Genomic DNA, 18,225 nt, shown 5'->3' with positions numbered 1-18,225 from the left:
GCTTATCAGAATAGAGATATGTTATATGTGTAAAATAAGCACTGGAATTCAAAGACTTAGTACCAAAGAAACAGAATGTAAATTATCTCAATAATTTTCAGATCAGTTCATGTTGAAATTATAATGTTTTGAATATTTTGGATCAAAAATAATATTCATTTTTACTTTTTGAATGTAGATACAAGTATATCTAGAATTACATGTAATTTGCATACATGGCTTACATTGTATTTCTTTTGGATAGGTTCATCTAAAGACCAGAATAAAAAGGACCAAGAATAAGGACTATTGCCAGGTGTGACGGCACATGCCTATAATCCCATTGGCTTGGGAGGCTGAGGCAGGAGGATCACAAGTTCAAAGCCTGACTCAGCAATGACGAGGCACTTAGCAACTCAGTGAGACCCGGTCTCTAAATAAAATACAAAATAGGACTGGGGCTGTGGTTTCGTGGTCAAGTGCCCCTGAGTTCAATCCCTGATACGCATCCCATGTAAAAAAGAATAATGTTGCAAAATTTTCTACAACACATTTTTGCATCTAGATAATTAAAGGTAAATCCCCATTTATATTACCTATCAATTTGTTAATCATCCAAGCCTAATGTTCCCTTCCATAGGCATCTGGACTATATTGACAAACTTGTTGTTGTCCCTTACCCTAAGGACTTTCAATTGTTTGACTTAACTAAGAATATACCTAGAGAAAGTTTTCCCCTCACAAAAGAAAAATTTAATTTTCATTTGATGGGCTTACACACCAAAAAAAAAAAAGAGAGAGAGAATCACCACAGGTAAAACACTAAGTAGGCATTCAATAAAATTATCTCCCTCCTCCTTCTTATAAACTCATAAGAAGTTTCAATAGCAAAGACCAAAAAAAGAAGACATACCTTAAGCAAAACCTCTACTATGCTGGCATGGCCCTCAGAAGCTGCCATGTGTAATGGTGTTCGGTCCACTTTGGTTCTGGCATCCCTACTTACACCAGCTCGCAGTAGTACCTCTGTGGTGGAATAATGCCCATATTGTGCTGCAAGATGAAGTGGAGATGTTCCCAGCTGTACCACAGGAGGAAAAAAAAAAAATCCAAATTTATGATTACTTTTGCTACACATGGTGGCACATGCCTGTAATCCCAGCTACACCAGAGGCTAGGCCACGAGGATCCCAAATTCAAGGTCACCCTGGAAAACTCAGTGAGATTCTGTCTCAAAATAAAAAATAAAAAGGGCTGGGGATGTAGCTCAGCAGTACTGTCTCTAGGTTCAATCCCTAGTACCACAAAGAAATAAAAATAAAAAATATACAATTACTTTTAATATATCACTATAATTTATATGCTATATTTTCTATTTATATAGTAATCTGTATATATGGTAATCCAAAATGAATTACTAGATTTAAGCTTATCATATCTTCATGGAGGTCGTTAAGAATTCTCATACAATTATCAGTGAGGAAGAAAAGTCAAGCATTTCCTTTAATTCAAAATTTCTGTAAATAACAACCTAAATAAAATTAATTTCATTAAGAATTAGAGATAGAGAGTTTCAGAATTTTTCTGAATATTGGAATATTTTCTTTATACCAGTCATACAAAACATGCTATAATAACTTCCTTTCATCTATAAAATTAATCTCAAATAAATTTAATAGTGTAGAATTTAGGTCAAAACTTTTTGCAGAGTTTTTAAAAATATACATAAACAAGACTATCTCGATGATCTTTTCTAAGGGGTTCATGTAGTCTTTTCTCAAAGGAAAAATCTGAAATGCATTTGTCAAAGTTAAGTCCAGAGAGACCCAAACAGAGCTCAGTTCTGAAATTAGACCCACAGTATCTAGCCATTAAACTGACATCCACAAAGTACAAAGGAAATTTTAAAATATGAGCAAAATTTAGAAATGTTGTATCACATGCATTTAGAAGCACAGAAAATCCCTACAACTCTTGATTATCAAAACACTGATGTTCTAAGGAGCTCATATATTTCACTAGAACATGAAATTTGCTCAGATTACCACTGTAATAAAAGCACCTAAAATTTTTAATCACTTTCTATTGAACACATTGTTCTAAGACCTTCACATACTAATCTCATTTAATCTCTTCATAGCATAAATACTATTACTATCCTCATTTAGCAGTAAAAGAACCTAAGGCACAAAGAGGTTACTAATTTGCCTGAAGTCACACAACAAATAATCACAATACAAAGTTAGGTATGTGCTCTCAATATGTGATAAAAATTGAAATTATTTACCTTGGGAATAATTTTTTTATTACTACAAAAACACGCATTTTTAAATGGAAAAATCATTCTAGTAGAACAAAGGAAATTTCTGAACAATCCTTTCTTTCTCCATGCTTTGTCATATTTTCCTAAAACAAACTCTTTTCTAAATTCTTTAAGTACTTCAACAATCCATTGAGCAACTATGGCTCTTTCTTAGTGTGATATTAAGGCTTACTTTGTATTTTTTGTTTTATTCCTGAGCATTTCCCCTTTTGGTTGATGATGAAATATATATATACATACATACACACACACACACACACACATATATAACATATATATATATATATATATATATATATATATATATATATATATATATATATATCTGTGTATGCACACATACATACATGTAGTTGAAAAAAAGGCAGACATCTGTGAAAGTCAACACCACAGTCCAGAAGTAAAATATTGACAATAATTTAAAATCTTCCCACACAACAGTCTCTAATCACAAAGACAAGAGATAAATAATACTCAAAACTTTGTGACAAACACTGCTTTTCTGTGTACCATTTATGCATTCTTAAATAATATATTTTGGTTTTGCCCATTTTGAATTTTTTTAAACAGAATCCTACTGTATTTTCTGTCACTTGCTTTCCTTTGCTTAATATTATGTTCTTAAGATTCACTCATTAATGAGTACAAACATAGTTCACTAACTCTCTATGATATCCTACTTAGTGAGTAATTCGCAATTAATTTAAACAATATACTGATGAATATTTGTATCATTTCCATTTTTGTTACTATGGATTACAATGCTGCATAATGTACTCTTATGTGTATCTCAGAAATATGAATAAGATTTTCTTCTATTGGAAATATTCTTAGAAATTCAACTGATAGGTCACAGGGGTATGCACATGCTCAAATTTATTCAGTACTGCAAAATTATCCTCCAAAACAATTCTACCAATTCAAACTTCCACCAGAAGTATCAGAGAGTTCCCAATTCACCATCTCTTCACCAAGGCTTTGTACTGCCAGGCAATCTTTGCTAATCCAGTACAGAAGAATTTCTTAATTTTACTTTTATTTGCCCAATTATTAATGTAGTTGATCATCTTTTCATGTTTATTGGTCAATCCCTCTCTTGGGAAAGTATCACAGTGAGTCATTTGTCTATTTTCTATTTCCTTGTATGTCTTTTTATTACTTACCCACAGGAATACCTTATGTACTATGGATACTAATCCTTCTTATAACCTTTTTGTCTTGATGTACTATAGGATCACTAAGATTTTTTTTTAAATTGTTGTTGTTGTAAGAAAAAGAAAATGTTTTATTGCTTTGCAAGCAAAGGGGAAACACAGGGAACTCCTGTCCTACAGCCTGTGATTCTGCCCATTATAGGGAACAGGAGATTTTTAAAGAGGTGATTCAGATAAATGAGATAAGGGAAAATAGATCAGGAAGGAGAAGATCAAGGTGGACAAGGTTAGGGAAAAGAAGATCAGGGAGAAAGTCAGGGAAAAGAAGGTTGGGAAAAAGAAATGAGCTTTTAAAGTGACAAGGAATATACTCAAATCATCAACTGAACCCGTTACATTTCTCCACTGTCAATTTCTAGCCTTCATTTCTATGAAAAGAGGGTGACGACATCTCCAAGCTACTTCCTGCTGAAAGCGGGCAATGAATGGGGATCTTTAGAATGGAGACTTTTTATTTTTTGCCATTCTATCTTATGAGTTTTTGTTGCATAGTTGCAAAGGTGGAAGAGCAACAGAGAAGTAAAGGGCAATGATGAACAGGGTAGTCAGAATGGGGCAGAGTAGACCTAGTAAAATAGACTTAGTATCTTTTGGTATCTAAGAGAAAAAGCTAGAAAACCAGTCAGTTAGGCCTGTCCCCATCCCATGCATAAGGGAGGTGTGGTGGTCAAGGATCTGTTGTAGCCAGGTTGCTCACTGCCTGATCTTTTCAGTACTGGTCCCCACCTGTGAGGAGGTGTTAACATAAATGCAGCAAGACATATTAGCTAAAGCACAACTCCCCCTTGCTTGGCCAATAGTCTAATGTCATAGGGTTATCTAGAATTACCTTGGCCAAGGAGTCCAGATAAGTCTATAAATTTAGATGGACAAGGTATCTCATTGGCCAAAATGATCAAAGTTTTTAACAGATTTCAGAGGACCCAATGGTGTGCCCCAATCCTCCATGAAGATAACAAGGTGTAACCAATAAGTATTCATCACTATCAGGAATTCCAGCAAGGAGGTCCCAGGCCAGTTGAATAAAGAACTTTAGGGAACTTCCCCAGTGAGCTCATTCCTTCAAGGAATGAATTGAAAATGGTGTCACTAAATTGCCTAGAAAATATTGGGTGGGAAATGTGAAGTTTCTGAGACATTTGTTAGCCCAAATTTTACAGATGAACATATGTCCCTTGTTCTCCCTGATCTTTTCCTCAACCTTCTCCTCCCTGATCTTCTTTTCCCTAAACTTCTCATCCCTGATCTTCTCCTTCCTGACCTATCCTCCCTAATCTCATTTCTCTGAATCACCTAGTTAATTTTACAGATGAACACATGTCCTGCAGGGGACTATAATGTTTTTATATATGGATTTATTTTTTTTACAAAAATGATCCTGCTGAAGATTTGTTGGGCTACTCAAATCTCTGGGTTATCATCTTTCATCAGTTCTGGAAAATTCTTCATGACTGCCTCTTCAAATTATTTCCTCCCAGTTCCCCTCCTTGAGGATCTATGGTTAGATATATGGTAGACTTTCTTATCTTTTATGATTCTTAGTGTATCACTTATATTTTCTACTTATTTTTTCTGTCTACAATCCATATTTCTTTTCATATTTTATCCTCCAGTTTACTAATTTTCTCTCTAGTTGTGCCTAACCTGTTACTGAAATTTAAAGTCCTTAGTAGTTGTTGTAACCTTTTCAGCAGGTTATTGTTCAAGTTGTTTTGTGTTTTTATGTTTATTTTTAACTGTTTGTTTTCCTTCAAATTTCATTAGTGGATATGTTACCTTGTTTTTATTTTTTATACTGTTTTCCTTGCTCCTCCCCACCCTCTACCAGGGTTGAGGACCAAACTCAGGGCCTTGTTGAGAACCAAACTCAGGACTTGCTAGGCAAACACTCTGCCACTAAGATAAATCCCCAGCCCCTCGTTAGTGAATATGAAACCTGGAATAAAGGTACCTTACTCTAGAAAGGATATGTATTTTCTTCTGCCAGAAACCTGAGGTAATTCCTAGTCCAAAGAACACTTCAAATTTACTTCTCAGTTTACAAAATACACAGGTATATGAGTTCAAGTGCAAACACATTTAAGGAATGGCTTGTGGTTCCAAATTTTCATCAACAAAATTTTCCTTTTCTCTATTAGTCCCTTGGGTCAAGTCAGGTCATTTTCTTTGTAACACCCTATCACATGAAAAGAAAAGGTGAGGGTATTTCTGATTTACCTTTACAGGCTGAAGGTGCAGCTTGTTAGGATTACAGAATTATGGAGAGAGGGATTTCCTATCAGATCTCTCTCTCCATGAGTAGCCCCAGCCCTTTGTCTTCAGAACCCCACACTAGTGAAGTGGGAAAACCAATAATAGGTAGATCTACATTCAGCAAATGTTCCTAGGGGAAAATTTCTCTGAGTTCCAGCCTTCACTTAGTTCTTCAGGTTGACAATTCCTTTCTTTCTAATTTAGCAGCACATTTAAGATTTTCTTGAAAATAGCTAATGAAAGAATCTTTATTTCTTAAAGACAGACACTGAAATATCTGTGGAAGAAATTATATGGATTTTGGAATTTGCTTCAAAATAACACAAAACAAAAGAAGTGGATGCAATTATAAAGGAAATAAGATCCATGATGATTTAATATTTTTTAAGTGAGATAAAGGCTATGCAGGGATTGAAATTTATGCCTGAAATTACAGAATAAAAAAAAAATTACATGGAAAAAAAGGGGGGATAAGTAAAAAAGGGGAAAAAAATCAAAATCTGGACTTTATAATTGTTAACAGAGGATTAATCCAGATTTCAAGTCCTCTATATTCCCAATACCATGCCTTTTGATTTATCCCTGGAATTAAACAGTTTGGGGGAATTTGGGTTTTGTTTTTTAGGGTTTGTTTTTTTGTTTTTTTTTTTTAACCTTCCCACAATCGCCTTCTATAGTGATCTATAGTGATCAAATTCCTTTCTTCCCCTTAGGTCATGTTTATAATAGGTTGTACAATTATCAACTGAAATACAAACTTTTTTTTTCTTTTTTTAGAAGTTACATTTCCTATCTTTATCTGTTACGTTCTGGATTATAATTTTACCTGTGTTATTTAAAAGACCTTTAATTTAAATCCTAAGCAGATACATATTATATTAACCCCATATTAGTGAACTTCAAAGCCTAAAAGAAAAACTTTGGTGACAGAATACTCACATAAAATTGTCCAGTATCAAAGACAATTATACGAACCATTTATTTTAAAAGTTAGTTATAATTCTAAAAAATAAAAACAAATTTGCAAAAAAAAAAAATCGTTTTTTTAACCACTTAAAAGTACTGATAAATTTTTTATCTGGAAAAAGTCAAAAATGAGAAGCAGAAGAAGAAAAAACCACAACATTAAAGTTATTCTTTACCCAGTCTGTAGTAAAAGGAGCTCCATTTGCCATCAAAATACGAACTTCATCATCTTGACCTGCTCGTGCCGCTTCTAAAAGCTTCTTTCCCAAATCTACCAGGGACATCTAAACAAAACATAGATGAACTGAACATCAAAATCTATATTTATATATGACATGACTTTTCCCCTCTTGTCTTTATTATTAAGTCCACTTTCAATTATCCCTTCAAAAGGTTACAGTATGGTTAGTTTAATCTACAGCTGGAGATCACACAAAAGCAATTTATATTTGGATGTTAGGAATATATTTTCCTTTCTCATTAAGTGTTTACCTAGAATAAAATGAAGTTTGAATTCTTCAAATATAGCTGGTAAAAGTAAGTTATCAGAGAAAAGGTAGTCTAAAATTTAAAATTAGCAACTAACTCTTTTCATTGGAGAAGGTGTAGTAATAAAATTCTTCATAAAAATAAAGTATAAGACACTGTGTTCTATTACTGGTGCAAATTTTGTCTTCTTTGTATTGGGGATTAAACTCAGTGTTTTACCACTGAGCCACATCCTTATTGGTGCATATTAAACTGAATCTACTACATTTTTGCAATAGTGAATGTATTGAAATTTTATTTATTTATTTACTTACTTATCTGCTGTACTGGAGACGACACCAGGGATACTCTACCATTAACATACATTCCCCAATCCTTTATATTTTTAGACAGGGTTTCACGGAGATGTCGAAGTTGGCCTAGAACTTGCAATTCTCCTGCCTTGGTCTCCTGAGTAGCTGGGATTATAGGTGTGTGCTACAGCACCTAGTTGTGTTTGGAATTTAAAATAAATATTTTCTGCCCTTTTACATTCAATGAACATTTACATTCTTCCAGAAAAGGGCACAATTTGTGTTCCGTTAAAATACTATTAAAAAAAAAAAAAGTCTAACCGTTATTATGATTAGACCATGTGTCTCAGTAGGAAACCAGAAAGAATAATTTGTGTCTTGAATTTAAGAGATCTGACAGAGTAATGTCCCAGCCTAGAGTGTGCTATGTGTATGTGATATCTTCTTGAATAAGAAATATTTAAATATACGTAAGAAAAAGATCATGACAGGAGTATTTAAGTAAAGAAAGATTTGAATATCAGAGACACTTAAGATTCATGAGAAGATAGTTCTTAGGAAAAGAAAGTTTCCAGACCCAGAAAGACTATTCAGCTAGAGAACCACCCAATGATATTAAATAACATCCTAAAAAAAATAAAACAGGTAGTTTAGGCCAGAGGGGAAGGGTAATATGAAACCTGTGATTTATATAAGAAAAATGTGTGTGGGATGTGAACTTGTCTCAAAAAACAATAATGTACTCTATGAGGGTTAGGTAAGTGGTCAAGGGAAAATAAGTTGTAAGGAAGGAAAGACAGGTTGATTAGCGTATCCTAATAATAGCTATTACTCTAGAAGGGAAAAAAAAAAGGGTGCGTGTGTGTGTGTGTGTGTGTGTGTACACACACATGCATGAAAGAGAGAAACTGGCAGAGTTTGGAAGATTATTTCTGCCATGAAGGAATAAAATGTACTACATAATTAAAAATGATTTAAGAAAATCTAAAATGAATAATTATATTAAAAGATGTCCCTAAAAGTATGAAGAATTATGCTATGCCAGTGTTGTATTTTTTTGGTAGATTCTATGAAATGAGAACAACCCAGCAGAGGAATAACCAGGAGTAGCCACTAACATTAGAAAACTTGCACAATAACTAAGTGAGATGTACATCCAAAACAGGTTTATCAGTTACAGGGCATGAGATAATTTCTTAGAGTTGTTCTCTTTCATACAATAAAAATAATTCACATGGGGCTGGGGTTATGGCTCAGTGGTACAGCTAGCCTCCCACTTGTGAGGTCCTGGGTTCGATCCTCAGCACCACATAAAAATAAATAAATAAAATAAAGGTATTGTGTCCAACTGCCACTAAAAAATAAATATTTTTTAAAAATAATTCACATTATATCCTATGGTGAGGAATAAGAAAAATAACACATGTATTTAAGTTTTATGTGGGGTTTTCTAATGTGCTTTTTTTGGTGACAACTGCAGCATTTTCACCTTCAAATTGATCTCTAATGAAGGCTTTTTTCTAAAGAATATTTTGTGACTTGATAGTAAAAATTAACATTGGGGCTGGGGCTGTGCCTCAGTGCTACATAGAACACTCACCTAGCACTAGAGCACTCACCTAGCAAGTGTGAGGCCCTGGGTTCGATTCTTAGCACCACATAAAATAAATTAAAAAATAAATATATTATGTCCAATTACAACCAAAAAAATAAATATTTTTTAAAAGTTAACAAATTCAAAAGGCAAAGAATCTGCAACAATACTTTCCTATTAAAGATAGCATAAGGACAAAGGAAAAATAAAAACTGACTTCTTCCCTATATTAAATATAGTAAAATGTAAATTTGCCACATTAACACACACTCTATATTTTAGATAAGCAAAATTTCATCTAAATCTGGATCTACAGTGAAATACATCTTTCAAAATGTTTTTAAATATGTTTTGCACAAGTAGTATCAAACCAGCTTGCATTCTTTCACCATAGGTAGTGCCAGATGGTTTAGATGGATATCTTTTATAAAGTGCTAGTTTAGGGCTTTTCTTCATTTCTGAATTAGATTGTATTCCTTTCTCTGATATTTGTAAACATTCTTATTTACATTCTGGATATTAGGTCTTTTGTCAAATACAAAATTATGAATATCTCCTTCCCGAATCCTGATTTTTTTTTACTTCAATCCCATGTTTTTTCTTTAATATCACATATTATCCTCTATGGGTAAATAACTGTTACGTTTCATAAAAATGTGAAACTTCTAGGTATTAAAAAATTGAAAATAAAATAATCAAAGATGGAAAAAGAATGAATATGTTTACCACAAAAATTACTGAAAGAAAATTAAAGTTTTCATTATTTAAAAGGTCTAACCCAAAATTCAAAAAAGGAAAAAATGAACAGCAAGAACTTCACACATTAATAGTCAAAAGACATGACCATATATTTTGCAAAAGAGAAAACAGTTTATAAGCAAAATATTCTATGTCATTGATAGTCAATAAATGTAAATAATTTTAAAGGAATTCCTAATACAATCAAGGATAGGTGAAACTGATACTTTCATACATCGACATCTCATGTATTCTGATAGCAATATAAATGGATCAGCTTTACTTAAGTCAGTTTGGTAAATTTATCAAAAATTACAAGAAAGTTCAAGTCTATGGGTCCAATAGATGATTTCACCTCTGAAAATCTATTCTAAAGGAAAAACATAAACTCAAACAGATCAATAAAAATTACATATGTATATATACATGTAACAATCATTTTTATAACATAAACAATCTAAAGATCGGAAAATATTTAAATTGTAGAATCTAATAGAACAAGATACAGTAATTTAACTGATTGCAAAGCAATATAATAACAAAAACTTGTGTCATGTTAAGGGAATAGATATAAAACTAATGTTTTTATTTAAGAATGTTGAAATGTACACATAAAGAAAAAATACTGAGGGGCTTGGGTTGTAGCTCAGTGGTAGAGCACTTGCCCAGCATGTGTGAGGCCTTCGGTTCGAGTCTCAGCACCACATATAAATAAAATAAAGGTACATTTACAACTAAAATAAATATATATTTTTTAAAAAGAAAAAATATGGAAAAATATTAAGTATTAGGATGGTATGATTATGGGAAATTTTTCCTCCACTTTACAAAGTTTCTTTAATGTTGTTATACTACCTTCCCAATTGAAAAAGTGTCTTTTGTTAAAGGAACAAATTACATTACATAACTCCAACTAAGTAAATGATGACATTAATTTATATACTCCTACCTTACTGGACAAGAGGAGCAGAAAAAATAAAGAAATTGAAGAATTTTAAAGACTGAAAATAGCAAAATTATTGACTTGCTTATAGCATTGCAATAAGACGATAAAGCATACAAGCAAATCAACTTCTGTAATTCTATAAGTGTCTTAACTATTCAAAACATACCATATTTAAGGACCAAGGACACTTAAAAGTTACTCTGATTTTAAAACTCCATGAGCAATATAAATACATATACAGCTATAGTAGATTAATGTAGCTGGATATTTAGAAATCAGTAGTTCTCAAAGGTAGTAGCAAAAGCCCCATTTGTATATTTATGAAGTCATTTGGGGGATTACTGGGGGAACTAGCAGCATTTAAAGACACGTGTAAGGGATAGCAGATGTCCAGCAATGCAAAGAACTATCATGAATTGCAAAGAACTATCATGAATCCTGCATGATTTTTAGTTTCCACTAAATATATCTAAAACTGGAACCTAACTAAATTTTACATGTATACAAAATGTGTTTTTTCACAGTGTTAATATATCCCACATTTTCCAAAATGCAACCATATCATGAATTCATGTGTTTTGTTCAGAACTTTACTAAGAGCTCTTTACCATTTTGGAAAATTGTGTCATCGATGTCAATGCTACTTTGGTATCTACATCACCAATACAACACAATCAGCTTATACACTTGTCCCTTGGTATCCATGGGGCATTGGTTCCAGGACCCAACACAACAAAATTTATGAATGCTCAGTCCCTTGAACATGGTGGTATAATATTTGCATATAATCTATGTACATTCTCACATATACTTTAAATCATATCTAGACTAGTGACAACAACTAATGCAATGTAAATGCTATATAAATAGGCATTTAAGTAACAATGACAAGAAAAGTACATATTCAATACAGACACAATTTATTTTCATGCATTTTTGATTTGTTGTTGGTTAAATCTGAGAATGCAGAACCCACAGATACAGGAGCTAACTGTATAACTATCACATTCACAGTGATTTTATATACAGGTGCAAGCATTCAACTACCTCACTGTGACATCTGGTATAATCTAGTTAATTATTTAATATTTTAATAACATTTTATTTTAAATTGCTTCCCTTCTATTTTTCCTTCATATTATAAGCAAGAGATTGTACTTTTTGAAGTTATGCAGATCTAAAAATATTAACTACAATTTTCATTTCAAGTTCGAAGACGGGGCAATATATTATAAAAAGGTAGCAATGGATCTAAATAAGATCAAAAAAACAATGGAATATGCAAGATCAAAATCAAAGATGCTCTAATTTTCTTGTCAAGATCATTAGTAAAATAATGAAAAATACCAAAAGACAACAATCATCTTTGATTCTCACCCGAAAAAAATCATATATATATAGTGAAATAATTCTGATTCACAGAGGAACTCAGCTGTATTCAGATAGCAAAACTGATCAAGAGTACCTTAGCTCAAGGTGAAGTCTTTAGTTTACTCATTTTAATATCTATATATTAAATTGTCAGAGGTAAAGTGCTACATTAAAATAAAATTATTTAAAGGGTTAAGGGTTAGTGATTAAAAAAATGTTGCTTTTTAGTGTGGCAAATAACTTTTCACCCTTAACAAAAGATTTAATTCAATAAATTTTAATGAATGTTAAAAACACTGAAAATACAGTGTTGAATAGCAATTCTTGCTACCTAGTTTAATACTCCCTTCTTCTTGAAAGAAACCAAAACAAATCTATTGTAATAAATTCTATCCTGAATTTATCTATTTTCATAACATCTACAGAGGAACTTCAAATTATTTACACAAAAGCTACGTCTTCCTTACAAGTACTGTACATTCCAAGAGGGCCATCTAGTGGTAACAGGAATTACTACCAATAATTACACAAAAGCTTTAAGTATTGTTTTAAATTTCTATAATATGGCTTATAGAGTTGTTATAACAATTATATTATCTACTAGACATGAAAATACTCCATAAAATTGTAAGGTACTAAACCCATGTAAATTGTTACTATCACTCTTAAATAAGAATATGAATAAAAACAAAATTTTAAGCCTGTTATAAATAAACCTTAATTGTCTCACATTAGAAATTTTAGGATAAACTTTTTATATCACTTTTCTGCTCAACAAATACAATTATAAAATTCAATAAAACTCTTCTAAGGTTCCATATCAAACAATTTAGCACTACATGTTTCAAAAGCCTTTAAAATGTTCTTACCCTTTCATTTATTAATTCTATACATATAAATTCAAAGTATTTGAAAAATATATATTAATAGTGATATTATTTAAAATAAGGAAAAGCAAATTTCCAATTATAAATAATGGTTAAAGAAACTAAAACATGTCATAATGAAATACTGAAGTCTCTCTCTCTTTCTCTCTCTTGATACTTAGAGATTCAATCACTGAGCTACTTTTTATTTTGAGACAGGATCTCACTAAGTTGCTGAGGCTAGCCTGCAACTTTTGATCCTCTTGCCACTGAGTCACTGCAATAATAAGTATACTCCACCATGCCTGGCTTGTAGTCTTTTATTTTTATTTTTTACCTTTTACTATGGAAAAATTTTGATAAGTATATACAAGAATAGGCAATAGTATAATAAACTCATACACAACCACCACTTCATTTAAATATCATCAATGTATGGTCAACTCATTTCCCATTCACACACATTTTTCTGAAGTATAAGACATCATACCATTATATATGTAAATATTTTAGTATAGATAATATTGTATTCATTTACAAATATTTACAAATAGTATATAACAGTTTAAAATCAGAACTCCCCTGAAATCTGCACATTGCGATCTAAACTATGTAAGAAATGTATAGAAAAATACTTGGAAACAATATACCATGGTAATAAAAATGATGAATTTCCCTGTTGTCTACTTTTCTCTATCTAGCAATTTTTCTATAGCAAGCATTTATTATGCAAGTTATTAAAAACAAATTTTTATTTATTTAAAAGCTTTTCATTAAAATTAGATGCCTTTAATGTAGAACATTAGATGCTGAAAAAGCATCATTTTGTCAAGTGTGGTGATACACACCTGTAGTCTCAGCAACTGGAGAGTGGCTGAGGCAAGAGGATCACAAATTTGAAGCCAGCCTCAGTAACTTAGAAGAACCTATCTCAAAATTAAAAAATAAAAAGGGCTGGTGATGTGGTTCAGTGGTAAAGCATCCTGGGATTCAATCCTCAGTACCAAAAGAGAAAAAAAGAAATATGTACTTCAAAATCATCTCTAGACTTCCTGTGTTTTTGCTCCTCAGAAGTAAACACTATTTAAATGTTTAGTGTATATCCTTCCAGAACTTCTCTATGCATATAGAAACACATATACAAAACAAGAAAAGGGATCATATTATACTGTTCTACAACTTTGTATTTACCTAACCAGAATCCTCTTATCAGTGACATCTTCCTATGTTAGTACATACAGATCTGAACACTCTTCTTAGTGGCTGCACAGTATTATAGAGTGTGGCAGGCCAAGCAATGGTCCCCCAAAGACGTCTAGATCCCAATTCACAGAATCTATGTTACCTTACATATCAAAGGGGAGTTTGAAGGTGTGATTAAATTAAGGACCTCAAGATAAGATTAACCTGTATTATACAGGTGGGTTCAAAGCATCACAAGGGCCCTTTTAAGAGGGAGAGAAGAGGAGCAGAAAGAATCAAGAGAAGTAGGTGTACAATGAGAGCCAGAGGATCAAGTCAGAGAGAATGAAAGAGATGAAGAGTAGGGGAGAGAGATTTAAAGACTCTGCACTGCTGGCCTTGACAATGGAGGGAGGGGTCACGTAGCAAGAAACGCAGACCATCTTTTTAAGACAGAAAAGGCAAGAAAAGGGATTCTCCCCTAAAGCCTCCAGAAGGAATATAGCCCTCCTGAAATCTTAATTTTAGGTCTTTGGGCCTCCAGACTGTAAAATAAAAACTCTTCTGTTTTAAGATACAAAGTTTGTGCTAATTTGTTACAGCAAATAGGAAAATATACTGTAAGAATAGGAAATACAGAATAGAAGTATATTATTTACTTGATCCCATTTTAATTTCTTATAATGTTTCAATACCATACATGAGTTAGAACTTTTCTAGAAATTATTCAGACAAGTAGGATCACAGATTTTTTAAAAAATCACATTTTAATCATAATAGACACTGCCAAATTATCTACTAAAAGACTGTACCAACTCAAGAATAACTGATTCTCCTCAAGGTCCCCATCTCCTGAAGCCAGAACCTTAATCCATCTGACTCAGTCAAGGCCCAGTCTCCTATGAAACTACATGAGAAACTTTCTTCCAGGATAACTCTCTTTAGGTAATGTAACTTAAGTAAATTCCACTACCACATGAGGAAGACAAGACTAAAGCCACAGAAACCCTCTCACCACCTTCAGAGCCCTTGTTTTAAAAGGCTTTTTTTTTTTTTTGGTCCCTGAGAATGTGGAGGAAATGCCCATTCTGGGCTTCTGTGGCACTTTTTCATCCACTTCATTTATTTTTGAAAATGCTTTTTACTAGTGCGCCACACTTACACATAATAGTTGGTTCATTTTAACATAATCATACTTTTTAACAATTTAGAAATGAACACCTGCACAAAATCATGTGTGTTCTATAGAGCAAACATTCCTGCTCAGGGAACCTTTTCTCTCTGTAGTGCCTAGTTATTCTGCCAAAACATGGGCCCTCATTTGACACATTGACTAATTCAATCTTAAAACACTATAAAGTAGCAATTATTATCATCATCATTATTTTACAGACATGGAAACAGGCACAGAAGGTCATACTGCCCAAGATTTTCCTGCTTAGTGGGAATTTGAACCGAGACAGTTGGCTCCAGAATCCATGCTCACGCATAATCACTCTGACAGAGGCCACAGTCTTAAGTCCTAGTGACCACAGGCCAGATATCCCCATTGAATTCACGCACCACAAATGTAGTAACCACTGTCTCTACCTACCTAACTTCATTACATACAAAACAGAGGGTTACAATTTAGCACCAAATTATACTCTGATTTTCAGTTGTCATCAAATGGTTGTACCTATCTGAACTATAAAATACTTGGAGGCAAGAATGGTAACTTACTTGTCTTTCAACTGGGTTCCTTTTTTTCCCCTTTAAATATTGGTATTCCTCAATGTTATATTTTCAGCACCCTCCCCCTTTCTTTCTCAGTTACATTCTCTACTTTAGTGGATATTATCTACTTTCTATTTCATGATTACCTATCAGCTTCCAAGTTTCCAACTCTATAGGGGTACTCCACCTATAAATTCCAAGGCATCTCCAAATTCAATTGTCTAAGGACTGACTTATTTCTGGCTCAGAACCTTGATGTCGCCCTCGACTCTTTTTCTTCACCTCTCCAATAATTCATTAAGATCTATGACTTTTATCTCCCAACTCTCTCTCAATTCCTGTTACCTCTTTTCACTGATATACAGTGGACCCTCAGTAAATACCTGCCAGCTGGCTTTTCTTTTCTGTCACAATTATATCCATACCTCCATCCTTTCTCTCTTACAGAGCTTATAAACTAGTGTCTAAGCCTCACTTCTTGTTCTTCTCTCTTCTCCACTTTGCCATCAATATTTTAAATCTTGTTAAACAGAAACCAATTTCTTCCTCAGTTCACTCATATACAAACTCTTCAGCCTTAGGAACAAGGCCTTACACATTGGGCGCCTGTTGCCATCACCCCATGTACACTACTCACCATCTCTACCATTGAACTCCATACCTCAGACAATGTATTGGACTGGGCTCTTTTTAGGGGGGTGTGAGGGACAGGACTGGACCCTGAACCCAGGGGTGCTCTATCACTGACTTACATCTCCAGACCCTTTTTATTTTGAGACAGAGTCCCAAATTAATAATAATAAAAACATGTATCTAATGAATTATCCCCAAAATTGACCTTAAACTTGGAACCATCTCCCCTCAGCCTCCTGAACAGCTGGGATTACAGGCACACACCACTGGTTGGACTAAGCTCTTTTTCTCACCTTTGGGTCATTATACAAGCATTTTCACTGCGAAGAACAATGTTCTCATCCTCAAGTCCCCTCATTCCTATTTGTCCTTCAGAGTTAAATTCTTATCTCTTCAGAGAAGCCTTCCTCAATCCCCTTAAATAACTCAAATTAAGAACACATAGTCCTTCATGTATATTCTTCCTGTGTCCTCTCTATCACTTCTTCTATCACACCACAGTAAATTTACTGTTTACTTGGTTAAAACTGGTCATTGTGCCTGGACTATGATACCTGTCAAATGCCCAATAAATTTCTCATTCATGAAACGAACAATATTTGATACACAGTAGACACTCCAAAAATATTTGGGACAACCAATGAATTCCTAACATTTAAGGCTTTGTTTTTTAATATTTTTTAGTTGCTGATAGACCTTTATTTTTTATGTATTTATATGTGGTGCTGAGGATCAGAGTACCTCAACACATGCTAGACAAGTGCTCTACCACTGAGCCACAATCTCAGTCCCAACATTTAAGTTTTTAAATGTAAACTAAGCTGACAGTTTGACAAACTCTAGGAAATAACATAATAGAAACCTTAACAAATTCCTAAATTAGCCTTGTAACTATAAATTCCTTGTCATTGATCAAGGTTATAACTTGACTGAAAATTCTTTTTTTATTGGCAGCTACTTAAATTGACAATTTAACCCCAAAAAACCTGAGGTCAACTTTGTTTTTTGAAACAAAAGGGAAAAATATGAACATAATAAATCTAGATATTACCAATGATTCATTTGGACCCTCAGTCACTTTTGGACCTGCCAAGTCAGTATGATAGAGAAAAATCTAGCCAAGAAGCCAGAACTTATCTAATAATCATCAACAGGACTTTGAAACAAGATCATCTCAGGGCCACCATCAATGATAGTAAATTAAATCAGTAACAAACTGTGTTGAAAGACTTCTACTGAGTATATTCTAGAACTGAGCTGTACAATATAATTAGCCCCTAACCCTATGAGGATACAGTACACTGAAATGTGGCTAGTTCATTTTGAGATGTGCTATAGGTACAACACACACCAGATTTTGATGACTTAGTACCAAAAATAGGTGATTAACGACTCTGACTACTTGTTTAAAACAAGTAGTGTTTATATATATGGGGTTAAATAATAGATACCATAAATTAACTTTGTTTTTGAGATTTTTTTAAATGTAGCTATGAGATAAATTTAAATATGTGGTTCACATTACATTTCTGTTGGACCAAGATATTCTAGAACCATTAGTCAAAACTTCTTAAAGGCATCAACTTTAGAATTTACAAGTCTTTTTTTTTTTAACTTTGGTACCACACCCAGCTCTACAACATTTTAAAATAAGAAATAAGG

At 33.1% G+C, this 18,225-nt stretch overlaps 1 protein-coding gene across 9 annotated transcripts in view; it reads right to left on the bottom strand.

The window, feature by feature from the left end:
- Positions 1–18,225, bottom strand: part of Gabpb1 (GA binding protein transcription factor subunit beta 1) — a 61,843-nt gene that overhangs the window by 22,325 nt on the left and 21,293 nt on the right. For 8 of the 9 annotated variants that reach the window (XM_048793326.1, XM_015480679.2, XM_015480676.2 and 5 more), the window contains exons 2-3: positions 6,912–7,019; positions 893–1,060 (exon numbers count right to left, since the gene is read on the bottom strand). In XM_048793326.1, the coding sequence (XP_048649283.1) occupies positions 893–1,060; positions 6,912–7,019 (276 nt within the window). The remainder of the gene's footprint in view (positions 1–892; positions 1,061–6,911; positions 7,020–18,225) is intronic. The other variant, XM_048793327.1, reaches the window with a different exon arrangement.

The sequence above is a fragment of the Marmota marmota genome, unplaced genomic scaffold, assembly GCF_001458135.2.
Source record: "Marmota marmota marmota unplaced genomic scaffold, marMar, whole genome shotgun sequence".
Taxonomy (NCBI): Eukaryota; Metazoa; Chordata; class Mammalia; order Rodentia; family Sciuridae; genus Marmota; species Marmota marmota.
This window is presented reverse-complemented; position numbering and strand designations above follow the sequence as displayed.